Here is a 26570-nt window from a genome sequence, read left to right as displayed (position 1 = left end):
AAATACGACGGATGGGTCGGCTGTTGAAAGGGGCAGGGCTGGGAGGCAGCGTCCGTCCGGCGGGGCCGCTAGGGCTGCAGCTCGTACTGGCGCTCGGTGGCCGTGTAGAAGTCCCCGAGGACGGACTGCAGGTATTCGAAGGTGGGGCGCTCCTCCGGGCGGCTCTCCCAGCACCCCGCGATCACCTCGTACAGCTCGGACGGGCACGTGTCCGGGCACGGCATGCGGTAGCCACGCTCCAGGTTCCGGATGACCTCGGGGTTGGTCATCCCTGCGGGGGGTGGCCGGAGGGAGTGAGGACCTGTCCCCGGGCCCCGACCTCGCCATGGGATGCGGACCCCTCCCTCCCCCTTGACCAACTTCAGCAGCCGGGAACTAGGGAGATTCCCCCCCTCCCCCATCTTGGAATATCTGTGTAGGGACCCCTCTTCCGTGCCTCAGGGTACCTATGTAGGTACGTGGGTAGTAATAATAATAATAATTATGGTATCTGTGAAGCGCCAAGCACTGTTCTAAGCGCTGGGGTAGATACAAGGTAATCAGGTTGTCCCACGTGAGGCTCCCAGTCTTAATCCCCACTTTTCAGATGAGGTAACTGAGGCCCAGACAAGTTAAGTGGCTTGCCCCAGGTCACACAGATGACAAGTGGCGGAGCCCGATTTGGAACCCACATCCTCTGTCTCCCAAGCCTGTGCTCTTTCCACTAAGCCACACTTCTTCTCCAGGGACCCCTCCCCACCCCTCCTCGGGGTACCTGGGTAGGGACCCCTTCCCCCTTGCTTTGAGGTAACTGTGTAGGGACCACCCCCCCACCGCCTCAGGGTACCTGGGTAGGGGACTCTGCCGTAGGTGACGATCTCCATCATGAGGATGCCGAAGGACCAGACGTCAGCCTTGATGGAGAACACCCCGAAGTTGATGGCCTCGGGTGCCGTCCACTTGATTGGGAACTTGGCACCTGGAGCGGGGGAGGGGGGAACCCTCAGTGAGCCGGGGGGGGGACGGGGGACGGGTGTCGCCCTCGGGGATCGGGGCCCGGGTGGCAGCCGGCGCTCACCCTCCTGTGCCGTGTACTCGGAGTCGATGATCCTGGCCAGGCCGAAGTCGGCGATCTTGCAGCCCAGGGTCTCGTTCACGAGGACGTTGGCGGCCCGCAGGTCCCGGTGGATGGAGTTGCGCTGCTCGATGTAAGCCATGCCCTCTGCCACCTGCGGGAAGGAGGCGGCGTGGGCCCGGGACGCCGGGCGGACCCGGGACCCCCACGCCCCCATCCTCGCTCTCAGGCCTGTTCCGGCTCTCCTCAGCCCGCTTCCTCCAGCCTGCTCTTCCCCTGGTACACCGCCCTCTCCTTCTGGGCTGCTCCCATTTGGCCCCCAGGCCCCAGGGGAGAGGGATACGGACCTTAAGCTTATATGCCCCCCCCCCCCCGCCCTCTCCCCAATTCTACTGAGAAACAGCTTGGGTTATTTGGTAGAGCAGGGGCCTGGGAGTCAGAAGGAACTGGATTCTAATCCCAGCTCTGCAAGTTATCTGCTGTAAAACCTGGGCAAGTCACTTCACTTTTCTGTGCCTCCTCTGTAAAATGGGGATTAAGATTGTGAGCCCCATGTGGGACATGAACTATGTCCAACCTGACTAACTTGTGTCTACCTCAGTGCTTAGTTCAGTGCCTGGCACCTAGTAAGTGCTTAAATACCATAAAAAAAATTCTACCAGATAGAAGGAAAATTCATCCTTCCCATGCCCCCTGCCTGCCCCCTGCAGCAAACACTGTCTCCCTACTCCCAAACAGCTTGGGCAGTGGCACTGGGGGACTTGAAATAAGCAGATAATTAGTCTTTTTCAGGTTGGATCGTGTAGGCAGCTTGCAGTTTAGACATGCCCAAGCCAGCTTCCAGATGCCTGGGTCAAACCAGACGTGTCAAGGTGTGCGGGTTGAAGTGGACCACCCAAAGTAGCCCAGCCCGAGTCCAGCCCGGTCACCGTGGCCGTGAACCCACTGACCTGGGCCGACATGTCAATCAGCCTGGGGAGGCTCAGCCCGGCACCCTCGTCCGTCTTCAAGAAGTCCAGCAAACACCCTGCAGCCGTAGAGGTGGGGTCAGGGCCGGGGAGAATGGCAGGCAGCAGGTGTAGTGAGTGGCAGCCCCCCGCTCTGTCGCCTTGGCTCCCCAGATAAACACACGCTGCCCTCCATAGGTCGTGCCCTCCCTACCCTGGCCTGCCGAACCCATCACCTGGATCAGAATACCCCCAGATCCCTTGCTGGGGGTGGGTGCCCCACCTTACTCGGGCACCCTCCGGGCCTGAGGAGAGCTGAGTAATAACCCCAACCCTGGGCACCCCGAGGCTGTCATCGCAAGTGTCGTCACCCACCTCCTCACCCCCTCCACCCCTCTCTTGGCAGTGTCCCATCTCTCGGGGGGGCTGGGGAGGGGCACGTCAACTTTGGACTCGGTGACAGGGGGAGGGGGAAGGGGCAATCAACTTTGGCCGTGTGCTAGATGGCACCGGGGAGGGAATGTCTGGCCGTGTACTGGGTGGCAGGGTGGGAGGGAGTCATCTTTGGATGTGTACTCGGTGATGGAGGGGTCGTCTTTGGCCGTGTGCTTAATGGCAGGGGAAGGGGCATGTGTCACATCCCCCTTCGACCTTGTGTTCAGTGATGGGGAGGCCATCTTTGGTGGGGGTGACACCTTTGGTCTTGTGCTCAGTGATTGAGGGGGTCATCTCTGTCGGGGGAGAGGGGACGTGGGCTTCACCTTTGGCCATGTACTCGGTGACGATGTAGATGGGCTCAGAGGTGACGACAGCATAGAGCCGCACCAGCCTGTCGTGCCGCAGCGTCTTCATCAGATTGGCCTCCGCCAGGAAGGCCTCCGCGGACATGCTGCCCTCCTTCAGGGTCTTGATGGCCACTTTGACGCTGTTCTTGTAGTACCCTGCGTGGAGTGGACGGGTGCAGTCGGGGACCCGTTGGGGAAGGGGACGGCTGCTCCGTCCAGCCCTCGCCCCTCTCTGGCCCCTGGTACTGCCCCCCCTGGGGTCCCGGCAGCCTCTTGGGGGCCGGAGGTGGGGCGGGGGACACGGGACTCCCCACCCTCGAGACCCCAGGGCTCAACCCACATTTGGGAGTGGAGCGGGATGGGTCAGAGCAGTTCAGGAGAGCAGTGCTGCCTGGAGAATGGAGCCTAGGTCTGGGAGCCAGGACACCGGGTTCTAGTCTCAGCCCAGCCCTCTCCCTGGTGGGTGGCCTTGGGCAAGTCATTTGCCTTCTCTGGCCCCATTTCCACCTCTGGAAAATGTAGATAAAATCCCTGCCTAGTGATCTTGTCTAGTGACTCTATTGTACAGTGCTCTGCACATAGGAGACCGTAAGCTCCTTCAGGGCATTCATTCATTCATTCAATAGTATTTATTGAGCTCTTACTATGTGCACAGCACTGTACTAGGCGCTTGGAATGTACAATTCGGCAACAGATGAAGACATTCCCTGCCCAATGCCGGGCTTAGATCGTGTCTACTAATTCTTTTGTTCCCAAGCTCTGCACACAGTAGCTACTTAAGGGAGGGATTGTGTCTACTAACTCCATTGTTCTCCAGCGCTCGTTACAGTGCTCTGCCCCCATGAGGCACTCAGTCAATCCTATTGGTTAATTGATTGCGTCGAACCCAGGACTCGGGACCCAGAGAGGTCGTCGTGTGCTGCTCTCGTGGCCCGCCCCATTCCTCCCTGCCGGGTTGCGGGCTCCGGAGAAGCTGGGGTCGGGTGGGGAGGGGGTGGCGGGGTTCTAATCCCTGCTCTGCCACATGTCTGCTGTGTGACCTTAGGCAGGTCACTTCCCTTCTCTGTGCCCCAGTTGTCTCATCTCTAAAATGGGGATTAACTGTGAGCCTCACGTGGGACAACCTGATGACCCTGTATCTCCCCCAGTGCTTAGGACAGTGCTCTGCACATAGCAAGCGCTTAAATACCAACATGATCATGATTATTAAAATGGGGATCAAGATCGCGAACCCCATGAGGGTCAGGGACTGTGTCCGACCTGTTGACCTTGTATCTACCCCAGCGCTTAGAACAATGCTTGGCGCATAGCAAGGGCTTGAGAAATGCCACGATCATTCTTAGCAAATACTCACCCATCCAGACTTCTCCAAACTGCCCGGCCCCCAGCCTCCGGACCAGTCTGAGCGCCTGGCGGGGGATCTCCCACTCGTCCTGGGCCCAGGGTCTCTGAGGAGCCAGAACCACACAGGCCGCGGTCAGCCTCCGGCACAGGCCGTCCCCCTTCTCTGCGGTGTGGCGACAAACAGGCGAGGAGGGGGTTACTGTGCTGCTGCGGTTGTTGGCGACCCCCTGCCTCTGCACCCGCCTCCCGCCTAATTGGGGCATCCTACTTCTTCCACACCCGGTGAGGGCATCGCCCCGCCTTCCTGCCCAATGGGGGCATCCCCCTTCCTCCACACCCACTTCTTCCTCATCCAATAGGGTCCATCAAACCTTCAAGCGCTTGGAACAGTGCTTGGCACCCAGTAAGCACTCAATAAATACTATTGACGAAATAGGATCCATCTCTGCCCAACGGGGACATCCTCCCGCCTCTACGGAAGACCACCCCCAATACCCTCTGCTCCGGGTGGACGTGGGGCTCTTACTGGAGTAATGCTGGACCAGGTCCTGGAGGCTGGGGAATGTGACCTTGGGGGAGATGTAGTAGCCGCCCTCGTCCAGCGATCGGATCTTGTAGTGCTTGACCACGGCTCCCTGGGCCGTGCTGTCCTTCACGGACAGAGAGAAGGCGCCTGGGGAGGCAACCGACGAAAGTAGATCAGGATGGGAGTCTGACCCTGGTCCACCCGACCCAACCTTGGTCCACCCGAACCGGGGGGGGGGCCGCAGACACCCGGAGGCCCCAGCAGTGGGTAGGCGTGACCTGCTGGAGGAGCCGGGGCCCCCAGGGCGGCCTACCCGCAGCCTATTCTCCCTCCCTCTCTACCACTAATCCCTGCGCTGCACACCCAGGACCGCACTCCTCTCTGCCCTCTCTTCGTAGGTGGGGGTGACCTTAAGACCCTTAAACCCGGACTCTCGGACCCCCCGGCCTCAGCCCGCCCAGCTTGTCTTCATCCGATAGGAGCGCCAAGATGCGGGGAAGAGGTGAGGAATGTCCTCTTGGACCCCCAACCTCGTCGTTGGGGATGGACCACACTACACACCCGACACGCCCCCCGTGTCTCAGCCCGGACCATCCCACACCACTGACTCTCTCCTTTCCATCCCTGACTCTCTCCAGTGACCCAACACGGACCATCCAGTACCCCTGACTCCCTAGGGAGGTGGTGCTCTCCTGTCCGGTGGAGGTGATCCCCGGGTCTCCAGCCCCGTGGGACGTCCCCACCTGCCCGTCGCGGGCAGCACCGGGGGCGGTCGGAGGGGCGGCCGGCACTGACCTGGGCTGGTCTCACTCTCCCGGACCAGGAAGGCTCCGGCCTTGTTCCCCGGGGCCAACAGCTGCCGTTCGGCATCTTTCCGATTGATGGTTTTGAAGAACCACCTATAGGGTCACAGGCCAAAGGTTAAAGGTCGGGTGGCCACCAGGGCCCTCTGCCAGTCCCTCCTGAGGGCACTCTGCCCCAGCCCCGGACTTCACACCTGCAGCCTCTCCCAAGCCACTAGTCACCCCACCCTCAGCCACCCCTCAGGAATTAGACCCTGTCAGGTCCAGGTGGGGAGAGGGCAAGCTCTGCAATGGAGGAAAGTTGGAGGCCTGGAGCCCCCTTCCCCACTATGCACATCCAATGGGCTGGTGCTCAGTACAGCACTCGGCACACAGAAGGCAACCAGTACAGTGCTGTGTTCACGGCCGATGCTCAACATAGCATTCTGCACACAGTAGGTGCCCAGTACAGCGCCCCGCACACAGCAGATAACCAATACAGCATTTTGCACACACTAGGCATCCACTACAATGCTCTGCACATAGGGGGGCCAGTTCAGCACTCTGTACACTGCGGGCACTCAATACAACATTCTGCACCCGGTAGGCACCCAGTCCAGTCCCCTGCACCCAGCCGATGCCCGATATAATATTTTGCACGCAGTAGGCATCCAGTACAGTGCTCGGCACAAAGCGGATGGCGAGTACAGCATTTTGCACAGCGCGGGGGCCCAGTCCAATGCTCTGCACGTAGCAGGGAAGCCGTCCACACTGTAGGGATGTTTCAGGGACACCTACTTTTCGACCTCCAGGGTGTCCACACGAGCCACATAGTTTCCGGGGATGTAGCCTTCCCTTCCGGTGACGAGGGACTTGGCCAGCCACCAATCCCCGGTCCTGAGGGGAAGAGAGGAAGGGGCAGTGAGGGACCACCGCCGTGCACTCCTGGACCCTCGCCCTCCAGCTGACACAGCTCCCCCACACCCCACTTTCCTGCTGTGTGTCTTTGGGTGAGTCACTTCTCCGTGTCTCGGTTTCAATTGTAAAATGGGGGTTCGGTGCCTGTTCTCCCTGCTGCTTGACTGTGGGTCCCATGTGGGTCAGGGACTTTGTCCAACCTGATTATCTTGTGTCTGCCCCAGCATTTAGAGTAGTGCTTGGCAAAGAAAAAGCACATAATAAATACCTTTAAAAAATAAAACCCAGTAATTTATTATTTTAATCAGGACACCGTTTGAGGCCAAGAGGAAAGATCCAAGAGAAACTCTGAGGCGGTGGGGACAGGTGGGGGATGGAGTCGATCAGAGGTGCCCAGTACAGTCCTCTGCACACATCAGGCACCCAGTAGAGCACTCTGTACCCAGGGAGGGGGGCAGGACCAGGATAAATAAAATGGAAGGAGAGTGGACGGCCTCCCCATCTCCTTTCTCTTGTTCTCCTGCCTCTTTCTCCTCGTCTTCTCTCCCTCCTCTTCATCATGCTTACTAACATCAATACCGCTGTGATTATTTCTCAGGAGCAATGCGGACTAGGGGAAAAGACATGGCCCTGGGTTCTTATTCCGGCTCCACCATTTCCCCCCTTGTGACCTTGGGTGAGTCACTTAACTTCTCTCTGCCTGTTTCTTCCTCTGTAAAATGAAGATTCTTTACCTGTTCCCCCTTCCCCTTAGATTGTGAAGCCCGTGTGACATGGGGACTGGGAATGATATGAACTTGTATCTGCCCCAGGGCTTAGTACAGTGCTTGGCACATAGTAAGTAAGCGCTTAGGGAAGCAGAGTAGCCCAATGGAAAGAGCACGGACTTGAGAGTCAGAGGACCTGGGTTCTAATCCCATCTCTGCCACTTTCCTGCTGTGTGTCTTTGGGTGAGTCACTTCTCCGTGTCTCGGTTTCAATTGTAAAATGGGGGTTCAGTGCCTGTTCTCCCTGCCACTTGACTGTGGGTCCCAGGTGGGTCAGGGACTTTGTCCAACCTGATTAACTTGTGTCTACCCCAGCATTTAGAGTAGTGCTTGGCAAAGAAAAAGCACATAATAAATACCTTTAAAAAATAAAACCCGGTAATTTATTATTTTAATCAGGGCTTCCCATCCCTGACCAGCAGGGGGCCTTAACCTAATAGAAAATCATCATTTATCGTTAAAAGAAAAACCTTTTCAAAGGTTCCTGCATTTTATCCTCTCGCTTTCTTTTCTGCGATAGGGAGAGTTAGGAATTATTCTCCTCATTTTACAGAGGAGTAAACTAAAACCCAGAGAGGTTAAGTGACTCACCGCGGGTCACGAGGCACGTCACGCCAACCGTGGGACGAGAACTCAGGTCTCCAGACTTCCAGGCCTGGCCTCTTTCCACTTTAATCAATCGATCGTATTGATCGAGCAGGGGACTGGGTGCAGAGCACAGTGTTGGGGCTTGGGAGAGGAAAGCATGCGCTAATGGAAAGAGTATGGGCCTGGGAGTCAGAAGACCTTGGTTCAACTAATCCCGGCTCCGTCATTGTTCTGCTTCATGACCTGAGGCGGGTCCTTTGGCTTCTCTGTGACTCAGTTTCCTCATCCGTTAAATGGGGATTAAACATCTGTCCTCCCTACTCCTTAGACTGAGAGCCCCATGAGCGCTGGCAGCCGAGTCTGATCTGCCTATATGGTATCTACCCTAGCGTTCAGCACAGTGCTTGGCAGATATAAGCGCTGAACAAATACCAAGGTTGTTATTGTAAGAGAATCCCTTTCCTCCATTGATTTATTCATTCACTCGTATTTATTGAGCATGTACTGTGTGTGGAGCACTGTACTCTTTGGTTGGGAGAGTACGATTCAAGAATAAACAGGCATGTTCTCTGCCCACAGTGAGCTTACAGTCTAGCGATTGTTCTAAGCATGATTACTTTGTATTTTTAAGGGCGTTTGTTAAGTTTCTACTATGTGTTACCTACCATTCTAAGCACTGGGGTAGATACAAATTAATCGGGTCAGACACAGCCCACGTCTCTCATGGGGCTCACAGTCCAAGTAAGAGGGAGAACAACTATTGACTCACCATTTTGCAGATGAGGTAATTGAAGCCCAGAGAAGTGAAGTAACTGCCCAAGATAATAATAATAATAATGGTATTTGTTAAGCACTTACTATGTGCCAGGCACTGTACTAAGTGCTGGGGTGGATAGAAGGAAATCAGTTTGGTTACAGTCCCTGTCCCGTGTGGGGCTCACAGTCTCGATCCCCATTTTACAGATGAAGTGACCGAGGCTCAGAGAAGTGAAGTCACTTGTCCAAGGTCACACAGCAGACAGGTGGTGGAGCTGGGATTAGAACCCATGTCCTTCCGATTCCCCGGCCCATGCGCTATCCACTAAGCCGTGCTGCTTCTCCAGGATCAGAGAACAGACAAGTAGCGGAGTCAGGATTAGAACCCGGATCCTCTGACTCCCAGGTCCGGGCTCTTCCCACCTGACCACACCGCTTTCCTAGAATGTGCACCAAAACATTTTGTCTCATGGAATTCTCGCAACCAGTTCCCTTAGAACAGATGGGTTTCCTATGGGGTGGCAGGGAGCAGGGAAGGTTCTGGAAAGACACAGGGAAGCTGTACCGGCCACAGGGGCTTCTGGACCGCAGAGTCCGGGAGCCGGCCGAATCCCCCGACCCTCGGGATGCTTACTGGATCAAGATCTGGAGCTTCTCCCCTTTCCGCATCTGCAGATCTCGGTCATTCAGAGCATCAAAGTCGTACAAAGCCACTGCAAAGATCTCCTCTGAAATGCACACGGGAAAGATGGAGGGGAGGGAGCCCTGGCGACTTTAAATGCTCCGGGGGTGACCCACAGGCCGACAGAGAGAGAAGCAGACAGATGGACGGACCAAGGACCGGACGGAACACTTAGAGAGGGAGAGAGATGCAAACTGACAGGCCGGTAGGCCGAGCGTGAGAGAGGTAGAGCCACGCAGGGCCTGAGAGAGAGAGACAGAGAAGGACAGAGTGCGAGAGACAGAGAGGGGAAGAGGAAGATGAGAAAGAGAGTGCAAAAGCAGAGGGGCAGAGAAAGATGAGAAACAGAAAGAGTGAGAAGAGGGAGATGGAGGAGGACAGAGCAAAACAAGAGAGAGTTACAAAGAGAGAGAGAGAGAGAGAGCCTTCCAAACAGCCCCTACCCAGGGGAGGAAGCTGGGACAACCCCCCCACGTTTCCCCCACCCCTGCCCTCCCATTCCCCTCCCGCCCCAGGATCCAGGATCCCCTCACCTTGGTCGGGGTCCGGGGTGGCGGTGGGAGTCGTAACGTGGCTGAAGACGACCTTGGTCGGAAACATCGGGATGGTCCCCGTGGCCAGCTGACCCACCGCCTCCCCCAACCTCCCTGGGGCCAGCTGAGCGGATTTGAGGGAGCAGGAGGAAGACCCTCCCCTCCCCGGAATGTGGGGGACCAAGAGGCAAATTGGTTTGTGGCTGCTGGGATGACCAGAGTTCAATTGTATTTACTGAACGCTGACTGCGTGCAGAGCACTGTACTAAGCATTTGGGAGAGTACAGTGTAATAATAAATGATCAGAGCCCCGGGACTCTCGGAGCCCAGGAAGGGGAGGGGGATGGGAAATCTCTAGGGAGGGAAATTTGGGTTGGGTCCCTGGGGGTGCCCCCAATCTCCCCTTCTTTCCACTCTCCTCATCCGCTGTTCGCCCTCTCCTCCTGCTCAGCTTCTCCCCCTTCCTCCATTCTCCCCTTCCTTCTGCTCTCCCTTCCCCCTTCCACCGGTTGACCCCTACCCTCTCCCCTTCTCTTATTTCTGATCCCCCGTCCCCTTGAGACCTCCGGCCCTGGCAAGGACAAGGTGTCAGGGGCTTGGACTCGGCTCCCGGCTGGGCCCAAGCCCCCAAGCCTGCCCCTGATTCTCCTTGGTAAGGTGGGCGGGAGGGGGGGGCGTCACTTACAGAAGGTGGCAGCGGAGGGGGTGTCTGATTCCGAGGGGGGACCTGGTCCGCCTTTGGGGCACTCCAGAGGTTCTTCTCTTTGACCTTGGCCTGCTTCTTACTGCTCACCGCTCCCATCCTGTGTGAGACAGAGTGGGAGGGTGGGGGTTGAGTCTGTGAATCCCCGCACCCCACCTCCAGGGAGGTCTTCTCCTCAGGCAGACTCCCGTCCCTGAGGGGCCAGAGACCCCAGCTGAGGAGGCAAGAAGGTGCGTGGGTTCTAATTCCTGCCTCCTGCGCTGGGATGATTTAGGGGATCAGAGAAGGGCAGCAGTTTGCCTCGGGTCACACAGCAGGAAGAGGAAACCTGCCCAGAGGCATCCCGCCAGGCAGCCATCCTCTGGTGCCCCTGTTTGCCACTCCCCACCCCCCACCCCAGCCCTGGGGTCAGGCGGCAACGTTTCCCTTTCCATGGCTGGAAAATCTGAAGCAGCCCGTCTCTCCAACCTTTCAAGACCAGACATTCTGGGGCCACTCTGAAAGGTATTTTGAGCCATCCGCCTTTACAGTTATTTCTACCGAGTCGTTTCTCAGAACCCCTTTGCCGGTGGGGTGGGGAAAGCGGGGACTTGCTCTCGGCAGGATGGAGCAGCACGTTGCTGAGAGAAGGGATTTTTGGGGGTCTGAAGAGTCGCATTCGTTAAGCACTTATTATGTACCAGGCACTGTACTAAGCTCTGGGGTAGCTATAAGGGAACGGTCCTTGTCTCACATGGGACTCAGTATTAATTCCCATTTTACAGATGAGGTAACTTAGGCACAGAGAAGTTAAATGACTTGCCCAAGAAGGACCCCATCTTGTCGTATCAGTGGGACAAATAATCATTTATTCTTCTACACTCACAACCACGCAAAACACTAATGTACATATCGATTTCCACACGCTTCTATTCAGAAGCAGCATGGTGGAGTGGATAGAGCCCGGGGCCTGGGAGTCAGAAGGTCATGGTTTCTTATCCCAGCTCCGCCACTCGCCTACTGTGTGAATTTGGGAAAGTCACTTAATTTATCTGTGCCTTAGTTACCTCATCTGGAAAATGGGGATTAATACTGTGAGCCCATGTGGAACATGGACTGTGTCCAACCTGATTAGCTTACATCTACCCCAGAGCTTAGTAATGTGCCTGGCACATAGTAAGAGCTTAACGAATGCCATTAAAAAATACTATTGATCAATTGCAATCAATAGGAGAAATTAGAAATACCAACATAGGCCGTGCAGCAAACTGCTGTTAGTCGTCGTTTCTGAAGCCAGGGGCGTGTTCACCTAACACAGAACTCAAACCCAAGGGGAGAGGGAGGGGCCTGGTTCTGGGAATTGAAAATGCAAAAATGCATCATTTGGGATGTTTAGGCTTTTCTCCCAAGGAACTCAAAATACTTCCTGGGCCTTATCTGTCAGTTAGATCATCCCAGCCCACTCTCTCACTCTCCCTGCCTATTGTAGGAGTGCTGAGGGGTTCTGGTATCAGAAACAGCTTACGGTCCTGACCCGGTCAATTGGCAATCCCCTCCATCTTTTCCATTGCCACTGGAAAGGGAGAGCCAGAAAAACAGAGAGAGGGTCAGTGGGAAAGAGACAGAGGGAGGACAGGAGAGGGATAGAAAGATGGAGCGGGACGTAGAGAAATGGGGACAGAGAGGCAGAGGTAGAGGGATGGAGCAATAGAGACAAAGGAGGAGATTAAGAGGAAAAGAGACAAGGAGATACAGAAGCAGAGGGAGAGGCAGGGGATAGAGAGAGGGAGAGTTGGAGGGAGACCAAGAGATGGAGAGAGACTGAAAGAGATAGAGATGAAGGGAGGGGGAGATAAAGAGAGGGAGAGAGAGGGAGAGAGGAAGAAAGAAGCGGAAAAAACAAGAACCACTCAAAACATCCAGCAACGTCTGCCTGAAGTGAGCACTTTTTGGGCTGACAGCCCAATGGGTGGGGGAGGGAGACCAGTCTGCTAGGTGGGGGAGGGTGTTGGGTGGGACGGGGGGGGGAACGTGGGGGCGGTTGCTGTATCAGCAAGTTTATGATTAGCACTGAGAGATGGACAGATAGGGAAGAGAGCAGCTTCTCAAGTTACAGAGTTTTCTTTTCCATTTCTCAAATCTTGCTGCCCACCCGCCAATCACTCCAGCCAAGGACCCAGCACCATCATCTTTCTCTTTCTCATCATCATCATCGTCTTCACCCTCACCACCATCATCTGGATTGATTGGGCACCCATTGGGTGCAGCAGACTGTTCTCAATCAATCTGTTAACAAATTAACAGTATTTACTGTGCCCTTCCTGTAAGCAGAGCACAGTATTAAGATTTAGCAGACACAATCCCTGCCCCCAAGGAGCTTCCAGTCTAGTAAGGGAAGGCAGGTAGGAGGAAGCAACATGGCTCTGTGGAGAGAACACGGGCCTGGGAGTCAGAAGGACCTGGATTCTAAGCCCAGCTCTGCCGATTGCTTGCTGTGTGACCTTGGGCAAGTCATTTAACTTCTCTGTGCCTCAGTTTCCTCAACTGTAAAAATGGGGATCCCTATTCTCCCTCCTACTTAGACTGTGAGTCCCATGTGGAACAGGGACTGTGTCCGGCCTAATTAACTTGTATTCATTCATTCATTCAATAGTATTTATTGAGCGCTTACTATGTGCAGAGCACTGTACTAAGCGCTTGGGATGAACAAGTCGGCAACAGATAGAGACAGTCCCTGCCGTTTGACGGGCTTACAGTCTAATCGGGGGAGATGGACAGACAAGAACAATGGCAATAAATAGAGTCGAGGGGAAGAACATCTCGTAAAAACAATGGCAACTAAATAGAATCAAGGCGATGCACAATTCATTAACAAAATAAATAGGGTAATGAAAATATATACAGTTGAGCGGACGAGTACAGACGAGTACCTACCTAGAGTAATTAGGTACAAGGAGTACCTAACTTGTACCTACCACAGTGCTTAGAACAGTATTTGATGCATAGTAAGTGCTTAACAAATACCCTTAAAAAAGCGACAGAGTATAAAGATGTAATTGCTTTGGTGAGGTGCTATAACTCTAATGGAGTGAGAGGGGTGAAGTGGGGAGATGACAGCAGGAGAAAGGAGAGGGAGGTGCAGTGAGTAAGTGAGTTTGAGCGGGAACCAAGAGGAAGAGCTGCAGAATACTCGGAGAGTGAGGATAAGTAAGGAGACAGAGATGATTGAGTGTTTTAAAGCTGAAGGAAAGGGGTTTACATTTGATACAGAGATGGATGGGCAGCCACTGAAGGTTTTAAGGGGTGGGGGGAATCCGGGCAGAACGGTGTTGTAGAAAAATAACTGGGGCACCGGAGCAAAATATGGACTGGAGAGGGGAGAGACGGGAGGAAAGGAGTCAGCCAAGAGGCTAATGCAATGGTCAAGCCAGGATCTGACAAATCCCTGGATCAGCATGGTGGCCGTTTGCATGGAGAGGAAGCGGGTGGATTCTGGAAATGTGGAGGAACAGTGAGCATGATTTGGTGAGCGACTGAGTGGAGAGGTTGGAAGCCTTATTAAAAGTACATCTCCTCCAAGGGGCCTTCCCGCCTAAACCCCCATTTCCTCTTTTTCCACTCCCTTCTGCATCGCCCTTTGCACCCTTTATTTACCCACCCTCAGCCCCACAGCACTTAGTAACGTCTCTCTCTCCCCCTAGACCATAAGCTCATTGTGGGCAGGGCATTTGTCGAACAACTGTTTTATATTGCATTCCCCCAAGCATTTTAGTACAGTGTTCTGCAACGCACACAGTAAATACGATTGACTGAGAGGGAGGAATCAAGAAAAAGCCCAGGATTACAAGTTGGAGAGAAGGGGAAGATAGTGGTATTGCCTACAGGGTGGGAAAGTGATGAAGAGGAGAGGATTTGGGAAGGAAGAAGGGGAGTTCGGTTTTGGAAGGGTTGAGCATAATGTGCTCAGAACACTGTACTGAGCACTTGCAAGGCGTACAGCACTGTGCTGGATGCCCAGGAGAGTTTCATAAAATTAAAGACACGGTCCTTACAGGCATTTGAGAAGTTTTGCAAAAATCAAGCACCAAACGGTTGAAAGTCTCCGGCTGAGAAGAGGCAGGGCTGGAGTTTACAGAACCAAGAAGAGGGTGTACAGAGCAGATCCCCCCGATTCACCCCTGCCAGGGCAAGGTGTCTCCATTGGAGCTAGAGGGGCAGATTCATAGCAAACAGCAGGAAAGATTTCCTCTTCCAGCCGGGGTGAAAATGAAACTCTGTTCTCTCAGGGAGACTTGTAGCCGGCAACACCAGCAGGCCAAGATCCACGGGCATGTGCCCACGCTGGGTCACCGGGGAACGGTTAGGGATGGAGAGGGGAGACTCGGGGATGTGGGATGGTCCATGCTGGGTCACTGGGGGAGAGTCAGGGATGGAGAGGGGAAAGGCAGGGGTGTTTGAAAGTCTGTACTAGATCACTGGAAGAGTCAGGCACGTAGAGAGGAGAATCAGGGATGTTGGATGCTGGGTCACTGGGGAGAGTCAAGGATGGAGAAGGAGAGTCAGGAGTGTGGGATGGTCCATGTCGGGTCACTGAGGAAGAGTCAGGGACGGAGAGCAGAGAGACAGGGGTGTGAGATAGTACATGCTGGTTCTCTGAGGGAGAGTCAGAGATGGAGAGGGGAGAGTCAGGGCTGTTGGGTGGTCTGTGCCAGTCACTAGGGAGAGTCAGGAGCTATGGATGGTCCACCCCTAGCCATGTGGGTGGGTGTCCAGCAGGACGACCAGGACGCAGCCCAACCCAGGGCCCCAGAACTGCTATCGAAGTTGGGGTTCTGGACTGGATGGGGTGGGGGCCGGGAGCCTCTCCGGTGCGTCACTCACGTTCTCAGCCTGTTGGTTTCCGGCCGGTTGTCGGCCTCCGGCCCAGCTCCCCCAAGCTGAGATGTTGCAGGCGGTTGCCAGACGTGTGCTCCTGGGCCCGGGGTGAGGGGGGGCCGGAGGGGAGGTAGGTGTGACCTGGGGCCTGGTGGGTGGACGCTGCCGAGCAGCGGGGTGAGCGCACGGAGGCTCACCGAGTCAGACTCACCGCAAGGCCCGGCCGCACCCTGCCCTGACCCAGCCGCCGGATGAGACTCTTTCCACCACCCTCCCCACCCCCACTCTCCCTGAGCGGGAAGGCGGAAATGTTGGGGGGTGGGCGATAGGGCCCCAAGCCCTCGAGGGAGCTGGGACGCCCAGGGGCTCAGCTGACCAGGCCTGATGCGGATACCTCTGTCATGCCCCAATCCTGCCACTTTGCCCAGCTGCTGCCCCGGGGAGATTCACAACTGGCCCTGAGCCCCAGCAGGCTGACGGCAAAAACAGGGAGTCCTTCAGGGGGCAGCTGCCAATCAACCAGACTCCCGGCCAGTCGGGAGGGGACTCGAGCCTACAATCTCACCTACAATCTACAATCTCAGAATACCCACCTTCCACCATCCACCACATCAAACAAGAACCACACAGCTGACCGGAACGATTGTGCCCAGAAGACACCTCGACGACCCAAATCACGACAATTGAACCGTGGGCAGAGCACTGTACTAAGAGCTTGGGAGAGTACCACAGGATTAAAAGACATCATTCCTTCCCTCAAGGAGCCTACTGTAAGCACAGCATTGTATTAAGAGCTTGGGAGAGTAAAATAAAATAGTCATCATCCCTGCCCTCAAGGACCATACAGTCTACTGTGTGCAGAGCACAGTACTGAGCACTTGGGAGAATACGGTAGAGAATATTCAACTGGAAATATTTCTGTGGCTCTCTTCTATTGGAGTGGAAGCTCCTCGAGGGCAAAGATGCTCTCTTGTCTTCCCTTTGTTGTATCTTCCCAGAGCTTAGGATAACGCTTTGTACCCCACGGCCTTCAGTAACTACTATTGATTGATTGGTGACGCCAGGGGGTGCTCAATAAATACCACCATGGCCTGCTCATGTGCAGAGTTCTGGATGGGGGCTTGGGAGAAAGATGAGAAAGTAGAAGACGCAGTCCGCCCCTGCCCACAACGAGCTCCCCGTCCAACGGGGGGCCCACCGTCGGTCACTCCCACCCTTCTCCTTCACCCACCCCTCCCCACCTCACTCCAAAACCACCTTCGCTCCCGAAAAATGAAAACCAACCCCCAACATTCACCGTTTCCCTACACCCCAGACTCACCCTAAACCCGATACCGACGGAACAGGAAGCGGAGGTGAATTCTCTGGAACGCGCGCTGGTGCCGCCGCCCGCTTTCTATTGGCCCTCTCTGAGTTCTTTTAGGCTATGACCCCTGTGGGGTGGGGGCAGGCTTATCTGGAGGCAGGGGGATGATTCACATGACCTCCAAGGCATCATCCCAGCTGGTTCAGAAAAAAAGGACCCCGAGACAAGAGTTCTCCATGGTGATGTCAATCTATCACTAAATCCTGTCGGTTCAACTTTCACAACATCACTAAAACGCACCCTTTCCTCTACTTCCAAACTGCTACTACATTAAGCCGAGCATTTATCCTATCCCACCTTGATTACCGTAGCAGCTTCCTTGCTGCCCTCCCAGCCTCCTGTCTCTTCCCATTCCAGTCCATATTTCACTCTGCTGCCTGGATCATTTTTCTATTAAAATGTTTAATCCATGCCTCTCCACTTCTCGAGAAACTCCAGTGGTTGCTGCCCATCCACATCCACGTCAAACAAAAGCTCCTTGCCAATGGCTTACTGGTAAGCATTCAATCACCTTACCCCCTCCTACTCCTTCACTGATCTCCTAGTAGAACCCAGCCTGCACACTCCAGAGAGAAACCCTGAAGAGAAAAAGTGTGGCCTAGAGAATAGAGTTTGGGTCTGGGAGTCAGAAGGACTTGGGTTCTAATCCCGGATCAACCACTTCTCTGATGTGTGGCCTTGGGCAAGTCACTTAACTTCTCTGGGCCCCTGTCACCTCATCTGTAAAATGGGGATTAAGATCGTGAGCCCCATGTGGGACAGGGGCTGGGTCCATCCCGATTTGCTAGTAAACACCCCAGCCTGGCACATAGTAAGCACTTAATAAATACCACATTCATTATTTATTATTATTATTATTGTTATTATATTCATACCCACAGGGCCAGAGGTCAAAGGGCGATATATCTCTAGTGCCTTTACAAACACCAGACAACCTGCATTGGTTGTAACAACCCAGTTACAACAAGAATAAAGGCAGCGTGGCCCGGTGGAAAGAGAACAGGCCTGGCTGTCAGGGGACCTCGATTCTAATAATAATAATGATGGTATTTATTAAACGCTTATTATGTACCAAGCACTGTTCTGAGCGCTGGGATAGATTCAAGGTAATCAGCTTGTCCCAAGTTGGGCTCCCAGTCTTAATCCTCATTTTACAATGAGGTAACTGAGGCACAGAGAAGTCAAGTGACTTGCCCAAACTCACACGGCTGAATCCTGGCTCGGCCACTTGCCTGCTGCCTGACCTTGGGCAAGTCACTCCGCTTTTCCATACCTCGGCTCCCTCATCTGCAAAATGGGGTTTCGATACCTGTTCTCCCTCCTTCTTAGAGTGAAAGTCCCATGTGGCACCTGATTATCACTTTGCACTCGAGCGCTTTGACGAACGCAACAATTAATGAAGGCCAGCCCTGGAATCACAACAGGTTAATAATAGTAATAGCAGTACTTATTCAGTGCTTACTATATAGATGTAGTATTTATTAAGTGCTTGCAGTGTGCAGAACACTGAACTAAGCCGAGCACTGGGTTAAACACAGGATAATCGGTAAACTCGGAAACATGTCCGTTAATTCTCTTGTATTATACTCTCCCAAATGTTTGGTAGGGTGCTCTGCACATAGTAAGCGCTCAATAAATACCGTGGATGGATTGATAATCAGACCAAACACAGTCCCTGTCTCACACGGGACTCCTAGTCTCAGAGGGAGGGAAGAAATCTCATCCTTATTTTACAGAGGAGGAAACTAAGGCCCAGAGAGAACAAGGGACTTACCCAAGGTCACCCAGCTAGCTGGTGCCAGGATCACGTCTCACTCAAACTCAGGGCTCCAGGCTGCCAGGCCTGGTGCTCCGTCCACTAGGCCATGCTGCCTTCCTGGGTGTCTGCATGGACAAGTTATCTGGATAATTCAGGCCCTGCAGACAGGTGAGTATCTGAGGAATCCAGGTCACTCCTTGGTGCCCGCCTGGCCCTGGAAGCTTTGAGGGTTCTCACACCCAAGTTTCAATCGGGGCATTAAAGGGGGGTAGGGTCTAGGGTAGATATCAGAGTCCAGACCACGGCCCAGGCAGTGCGGTGTGGGTTCAGGCCAGCCTCTGTGAGGGTCCTTCCTCTCATTCTCAGTTTCCCCAAACATCAATGTGGAAAAAATGCACCCCCACCTCCTTCTTCCATCCCTTCTACCCCCACCATTCTGCTTTTGAGGCTCACCTCGGCGGTGCAGGAGAGAAACCGGGGAAGGTGGCTCCCACTTCTCCGTTCTGGGGTGTGATAAGGCTCCGCAGGAGGGATGGGGGCGAGGAGGGGAGGGTGGAGGACTCGGGGAGGTTTGGGTTGCTGCTTTCGTGTGAGATTCAGTGAGGCCTCGTTGTCGGTTTTAATCGTGTCTGCTCTAGCTGCGTTCACACTCACAGACCTACGCCCAGTCACAGCCTCCGTGTGAGGGTGCGTGTGTGTGTGCCCGTCAGCCCCAGCACTTAGTTCAGTGTCCCGCACACTCTAAGTACTCAATAAATCCCATTGGTTAATTGATTGATTGCATATGTGTGTGTGTGTGTGTCTAAGAGGGTCTGTGTGTTTGCAAATATGTGTCTGTGGGTGTGTGTGCATGAGAGACTGTATGTGTAAGAGGTGGCGGGGGAAGTTGTCTGTGAGGGTCTGTATGTCTATAAATATGTGTCTGTGGGTGTCCCTGTGTGGGGGAGTTTGTCTCTGGGTGTGTGTATGTGTGTGTGAGAGAGAAAAACTGTGTCTGTGTGTGTGCATGTGTGTGGCGGGGGGGACACACCGGGGTCTGCGTCTGTAAATGTGTATCTGTAGGTGTCCCTGTGTATGAATGTACATCTGTGTATGTGTGAGAGAGACTGTGGGTGTGAGGGGCTGTAAATGATGTGTTCAGGGGTTTGAATGTATTTTTGTGTATGTGTATGTGTTTGCGTGTGTGAGTGTCTGTGGATATGTGTGTGACCACACTACCACTCAGGGGCTTGATTCTGACCCCAGCACAGGGCTGCCCCAACTGAACCCGGGAAGGACTCGGGTGGTCCCCGTGACCCCCCAGACCCTCCCAGAGATGTTCCACTCGGAAGCCACCTCCCTGGGCACCCCGGGAGACGGGACCAGGCCACGGGGCCCTACCGGGCCGGTCGCTCAGGAAGGGAGCCAAAAGGGAGTCCAGCCTACTCTAGAACCACTGCTCTTTCCCCAGGAAGACAAAGAGCGCAAGGGTCTGAGAGGCTGGAGACCTGGATTCTAGTCCTGGCTCTGCCCGTGATCTGCTGTGTGACTTTGGCTGAGTCGACTACCCTCTCCGGGCCTCAGTTTCCTCCTCTGTTCGCAGTAAGCAGTCAGTAAATACTACTGATGATGGTGATGATGATGGTGTAAAATGGTGATGATCCCCATTCTCTCTCTGGCATCCCCGGGTGGGACAGGGACTGTGTCTCATCCAATCATCCTGTTTCTACCCCCGGTGCCCAGCACAGTGCTTGGCACACAGTAAGTGCTGGAACTACGCCATAAGTAGCTCAGGGTGGTTGGGAAGCCAGGAGGAGCGAGAGCTCCATCCACCCATCCGTCCATCGATCCGTTCATCTATCCAGAATAAGAATAAAACTTGCGGTATTTGTTAAGCGCTTACTAGGTGCCAGGCAAACTGTACTAAGCACTGGGATAGATACAAGTTAATCGGGTTGGTCACAGTCGCTGTCCCACGTGGGGCTCCCGGTCTTAATCCCCATTTTACAGATAAAGAAACTGAGGCCCGAAGAAATTTAAGCAACTTGCCCGAGGTCACACAGCAGACAAGTGGTGGAGCCAGGATTAGAATCCAGGTCCTTCTGACTACCGGCCCTGTGCCCTATACACTAGGTAATGCTGCTTCTCCATCCATCCATCCACCCACGGAAGCAGCGTGGCTTAGAAGCAGCGTGGCTTAGTGGCAAGAGCAGCGGCTTGGGATTCAGAGGATCTGGGTTCTAATCCCGACTCTGCCCCCCGTCTGCTGAGTGACCTCGGGCAAGTGACTAAAGTTCTCTGGGCCTCAGGGAGCTCATCTGCAAAATGGGGGTTAGCAGTGTAAGCTCCACGTGGGACAACCTGATCGCCCAGTGCTTGGCACCTAGTAAGCACTTGACAAATACCAATATCATTATCCATTCATCTAACCATCCAACTAGAGAAGCGGCGTGGCTCTGTGGAAAGAGCCCGGGCTTGGGAGTCAGAGGTCATGGGTTCGAATCCCGGCTCTGCCCCTTGTCAGCTGGGTGACTGTGGGCAAGTCACTTCACTTCTCTGGGCCTCAGTGACCTCAGCTGTAAAATGGGGATTAAGACTGTGAGCCCCACGTGGGACGACCTGATCCCCCTGTGTCTACCCCAGCGCTTACAACAGTGCCCTGCACACAGTAAGCGCTTCACAGACACCAACATTATGCGGATCCCGACTCTGCCCCTTGTCAGCTGTGTGACTGTGGGCAAGTCACTTCACTCCTCTGGGCCTCAGTGACCTCAGCTGTAAAATGGGGATGAAGACTGTGAGCCCCACGTGGGACAGCCTGATTCTCCTGTGTCTACCCCAGCGCTTAGAACAGTGCACGTAGTAAGCGCTTAACAAACCCCAACATTATTAACCATCCCCTTACTCATCCTTCCATCCATCCACCCACAGTCCACCAGCGAGATTAGGGGCAGAAGCGGCCCCCGCTCCCTTTTGCAAACGGGTCCTTCTGTCTACAGAAACCCCCACCCACCCACCCACCAGGCACCTCCACAGGGGCACACCCGCCCGCCCCCTCCCCAGTGGGGGCTCAGCAGAGCCCAAGGCGGTGGGTCATTCCCTCTCGGGACCCCGCCGCGCCCCTACCTCAGCCCGGCCGGGAGGGCAGCGGGGCCTCCAGTCCCGCGGGGGCCCCACGCTGCGGGGCCTCTGACAACGGCCCGGGAAAAGTCCAGGGCTTCTTCAACCCGCGCGTGGCACCGCCCCCGCGGCTTCCCGACCCCCCGGGCCACCGGAGGGAGGCGAGGACCGGCTCCCCTCCCCCCGGACCCCCGCCCCGCGATGGGCAGATAATACCTGCGTGGGCCGTGCCGGCAGCTGCACGGGGGGCGGGCGGATGGGCAGATAGACAGCGGAGCCCCAAGCGCGTCTGCCCTGCCGCCCTGGGGGGAAGTCACAGGTCGCGGCCGCCCCGGGGACCTCGCTTCGCGTGGGTCCTTCCTTCCCCCGCCGCCCCAAAGCTTCCTGTGGGTCCTCCCGTGTACCGGGGCCCCGCGTGGGGCGGAGAGGAAGGGGCTCCCCAAATATCGGGGTCCCGCGTGGGGTGGAGAGAAAGGGGCTCCCCAAATCGGGGGGCCCGCGTGGGATAGAGAGGAGGGGGCTCCACAGATACTGGGGCCCCGCCTGGAGTGGAGGGGAAAGGGCTCTACGATCATCGATGCCCCGCGGGGTGGAGAGGAAGGGGGTCCACGGATATTGGAGTCCCGCGCGGGGTGGAGAAAAAGGGACGCCCCCAAATGTCGGGGTCCCACGCGGGGTGGGGCGGAAGGGGCCCCACAAATCCCGGGGCCCCGCGTGGGGTGGAGAGGAACGGGCTCCCCAAATATCGGGGTCCCGAGTGGGATAGAGAGGAAGGGGCTCCACGAGGGGACAGGGGGCCGAGGGGAGGTCCCGAGGGGTGTCAAACACTGGCCCCCCTCGGGGGGAAACAACACGGAGGCCGATCGGGGCTGGACCGGCTTTGGGGACAGGCCAGCTGGCCACCTTGGGGATCCGGTCAGGCAATCTCGGGATCTCTCTAGCTCTCTCTGTCTCTGCCTCGCTAATTCTCTCTGTCTCTCTACCTCTCTCCGGCTTTGTCTCTGTCTCTGCTGCGGTCTCTCTATCCATCTCCGTTCTTATCTCTGTCTCAGCCTTTCTCCAGCCTTCCGTTTCGGTCCCTATCTCTCTCCGTCTCTATCCTTCCCTGTATCTCTCTTTAATAATAATGGTATCTGTTAAGTGCTTACGATGTGCCAAGCACTGTTCTAAGCAATGAGGTAGATAGAAGGTAATCAGGTTGGCCCACGTGGGGCTCACAGCCTTAATCCCCATTTTGCAGATGAGATAACCGAGGCACAGAGAAGTTAAGTGACTTGCCCAAGGTCACTCAGCAGACAAATGTAAGATCTAGGACTAGAACCCACATCCTCTGACTCCCAAGCCCCTGCTCTTTCCATTAAGCCACGCTATTTCCGTCTCCATCTCTCTAGCTCTCTCTGTCTCTGTCTCCACCCTCTGTCTCCCTATTTGTCTCTATCTCGGTCACAATCTCCAGTCCTCTCTTTCTGATTCCATCTGTCTCTATCTCTCCCTGCCGCTCTCTATTTCTGTCTCTGTCTCTCTAGCTCGCTCCATCTTTGTCTCTCTGCCTTTGCTGCTCCGTCTCTCTATCCATCTCAGTCTCTGCCTCTCCATCCTTCTGTTTTCTGTCTCTATCGCTCTGTCTCGATCTCTCCCCGTGACTCTCTTTATTTCTGTCTCTCTACCCCTCTCTGTCTTTGTCTCTGCCTTGCCCTTTGTCTCTATCGCTTTCTCTTCTTCCATCCCTCTGTTTCTGTTTCTAGCTCTCTCCATCTTTATCTCTCTTTTTCTCTCTCTGCCTGCATCTCTATTTCTCTCTGATTTCCCAACTCCCTATGTTTTCGTCTCTGTCTCCGCTGCTTTATCTCTCTGTATCTTTCTTCATCCCTCGGTTTCTCTCTATCTCTCCCTGTATCCCTCCTTATGGCTATCTCTGTTTCTTTGAGTCTGTCTCTGCTCCTTGAGTGAAGTATCCAAGACGGAGGCAGGTGCAGAAGGCCCCCCCATCCAGTGTCTCCCCATTTCTCTGCCCTGCCTCTTCCCTGTCCCTCTGGCTCCCAAAGCAGAACTTTCAAGCGGGTGATGGGGGGGATACGTTGATGGGGGTCCCAGGTTAACAGGCCCCCCGGCCAACTCTAAACCCCTCAATCCCCACCCCGACCCCTTCCTGGCCCAGCCACCAGCGCCTCTCTCCCTTTACCCCTAGCTCCACGCCCCACCTGGCATGACAGAGATCTCCATCTCTGGAGAGGGTGACGTGCCCAACAGAGATCTCCATCTCTGGAGAAAATGACACACACGACAGAGATCTCCATCTCCGGAGAGAGTGGGGTGCATGACAGAGGTGTCCATCTCCGGAGAGAGTGATGAACACGAGAGAGAGATCTCCATCTCTGGAGAGAGTGACGTGTGTGACGGACTTCTCCGTCTCTGGAGAAAATGACGTGCCTGTCAGAGATCTCCATCTCTGGATTGAGTGACGTGCGTGACAGAGGTCTCCATCTCTGGAGAGAGTGATGAGCATTTTTGAGAGCTTCACCTCTGGAGAGAGGGAGACTTGTCCTAACAGACTCTTGTGTAGCCATCCAGGGGATCTGGAGTTGACCTTGGGGTGGGGGTCTGAAGGGCCCCCGGGGTGGTGGTCGGGGACAGAAAGAGAGGGAGGAGGGTCTTGGGCAGACTGAGGGATCCCGAGCCTGGCTGTCTCAGGTAAGAGACCTCAGTTTACCCTTCCGTTAAATGAACCAGGTCCTAACTCCCCAAGTCAGAGGCGAGGATGACTCAGTGGCTGTGTCCTCATCTAATCATAATAATTGTTGTACTTGTTAAGCACTTACTATGTGCCAAACACTATACTAAGCACTGGGGCAGATGCAAGATAATCAGGTCTGACACAGTCCCTGTCCTTTATGGACAGTTAATTAGAAGGGAGAACAGATAGGAAATCCCCATTTTAAAGGTAAGGGAACTGAGAGGCAAAGAGAAGTGATTGATTGATTGATTGATTGAAGTGACTTGCCCAAGGTCCCACAGCAGGAAGTGACAGAGCGGAATTAGAACCCAGGTCCTCTGACTCTCGGGCCTCTGCTCTCTCCACTGGGCCACGCTGCTTCCTCTTTCCGCTCCCTACAGTGCTCAGTTGAGGGTTTGGGTCAGGCAGAACTCAGGTTCTGCTCCTGGCCTGCTGTGGGGCCTTGGGCAAGTCTAATAACCTCTCCGGATTTCACATTCACAGTGATGTGTATCTATCTCTAATTCTGTTTGTTTATATTGGTACCTGATTACTTGTTTTGATGTCTGTCTCCTCCCTTCTAGGGAGAGAAAGGGTGTGGGCAGGGATTGTCTCTTTATTGCTGAATTGTACTTTCCAAGCGCTTAGTACAGTGTTGTGCAGACAATAAACCCTCAATAAATACGATTGAATGATTGAGTGAATGAATTCCCCTGTCTGAACAGTGGGAGTGAGATTCCCTCCCTGCCCCTCCCCATTAGAGAAAGGAACCAGGAGTGGGGAGGAGACTGAGTCCAACCTAATTATCTTGTGTAAACCACAGTGTTTGGTACATGGTTGGTGCTGAATAAACACCACAACACCACAGATACATACATACAGGCACATGTGCTCACTCCCGAAGACACGCAGATACACACACACACACACACAACAGGGCACATTCAGAACCCCCCAGCACTGGTGTCAGTCATTCATTCGTTCATTCAGTCCTATTTTTTGAGTGTTTTGCTTGGCACATGGCAAGTGCTTCGTAAATACCAAAATTATTATTAAGTGGGCCTGGCAGGAAGGGGCAGGGACATTGTTGGGAGGGAGAGTTTAGAACATAACTCAAGAGCCACGGAAGCGTGCGTGTGTGTGTGTGTTGGGGGGGCGGTGACGTGGTGCCATTTGAAACCATGTGACTCCTTCCTCGTTTCAGGCCGTCTGGATATTCTGACTGGCACCCCCAAATCTGCCCCCGACCCCAGTCCTGGTCTGAAGCTGGCACCTCAGAGACCCTTCAGAGGTCACCCACCCCCACACCTGTTGCCACAGATTCCTCTCCCCCAATGGGGGTCACTCACCCCCAGACCTGGAGCCCCAAATCATCCCCCCACCCCAACAGAGATAACCCACACTCAGATTTGTTGTCCTAGATTCCCCCGCCCTGGAGATTATCCTCCCCCTGCCCCTTGGGGGATTCTCCCCCACAAGAAATATGAAGTCTATGTGTACAATTATCACGAGGTGGGGGGGGGGGGGAGGCGCATTCATTTATTTACAAGCTATTTATTAATTTATTTACAAGCTAATCAGAATGGACACAGTCTCTGCTCCACTTGGGACTCACAGTATTAATCTCCATTTGACAGATGAGGAAACTGAGGCTCAGAGAAGTGAAGAGACTTGCCCAAGATCACACAGCAGACCAGTGGCAGACTCGGGAACCCGGGTCCATCTGACCCCCAGGCCCGGACTCTATCCACTAAGCCAGGCTGCTTCTCAGCCTGGCTTAGTGATTTGCTCAGGGAGGTCACATAATGTCCCTAATTGCTGGTCTGTGTCCTCTCCCCAGTCCCGCTGCCCTGCCCAGACCCCACCCGACCGGATCCTCAGACCTTGAGAAGTTGCATGGCCTAGTGGAAGGAGTTTGGGCCTGAAAGTCAGAGGTCCTGGATTCGAATCCCGACTCTGCCACTTGGCTGTGTGACTGTGAGCAAGTCACTTCTCTGAGCCTCAGTTACCTCATCTATAAAATGGAGATTAAGACTGGGAGTCCCATGTGGGACAGGGACCGTGCCTGACCCTGCTACCGCGTATCTATTCCAGCGCTTAGAACAGTGCTCGGGCACATAGTAAGCGCTGAACAAATATCATAGTCGTTATTATTATTTACCTGGCCGGGTTCCCGGAGGAAGCTCGCTCCTTGGCATCCCCGCGAAATGCCTCTTTCAGGAGCTAGCGGGGGGCTCAACGGGAGTCCCCACGCCTACCCCGCCTCTCCTTCACCATCCTGCGGCCCCGTCCCCCACATGGTTTCCTGCTGAGAGCCTCCGGTTGGCCCCCAGGTCCCCAGGGAGGAGAGCTCTGGGGAAGAGACCTTTTCCCCTCCTCCCCACCACCCCTCCT

The 26570-nt window shown here is 54.8% G+C and overlaps 1 protein-coding gene across 1 annotated transcript; it reads right to left on the bottom strand.

The window, feature by feature from the left end:
- Positions 1-26420, bottom strand: BLK (BLK proto-oncogene, Src family tyrosine kinase). Its single transcript, XM_029052484.1, has 13 exons — positions 26338-26420; positions 10368-10485; positions 9683-9734; positions 9102-9195; positions 6237-6335; positions 5452-5555; positions 4657-4803; positions 4141-4293; positions 2763-2942; positions 2005-2081; positions 1058-1208; positions 827-958; positions 1-271 (listed from the first exon to the last, which is right to left on the bottom strand). The coding sequence occupies exons 2-13, from the start codon at positions 10482-10484 to the stop codon at positions 69-71; spliced, it is 1509 nt and encodes a 502-aa protein (XP_028908317.1). The 5' UTR covers position 10485; positions 26338-26420; the 3' UTR covers positions 1-68.
- Between the last annotated feature and the right edge of the window lie 150 nt (positions 26421-26570).

The sequence above is a fragment of the Ornithorhynchus anatinus genome, chromosome X2 (genome assembly GCF_004115215.2).
Source record: "Ornithorhynchus anatinus isolate Pmale09 chromosome X2, mOrnAna1.pri.v4, whole genome shotgun sequence".
NCBI lineage: Eukaryota > Metazoa > Chordata > Mammalia > Monotremata > Ornithorhynchidae > Ornithorhynchus > Ornithorhynchus anatinus.
Note: the sequence above shows the minus strand (reverse complement) of the source record. Positions and strands in the feature narration are given on the sequence as shown.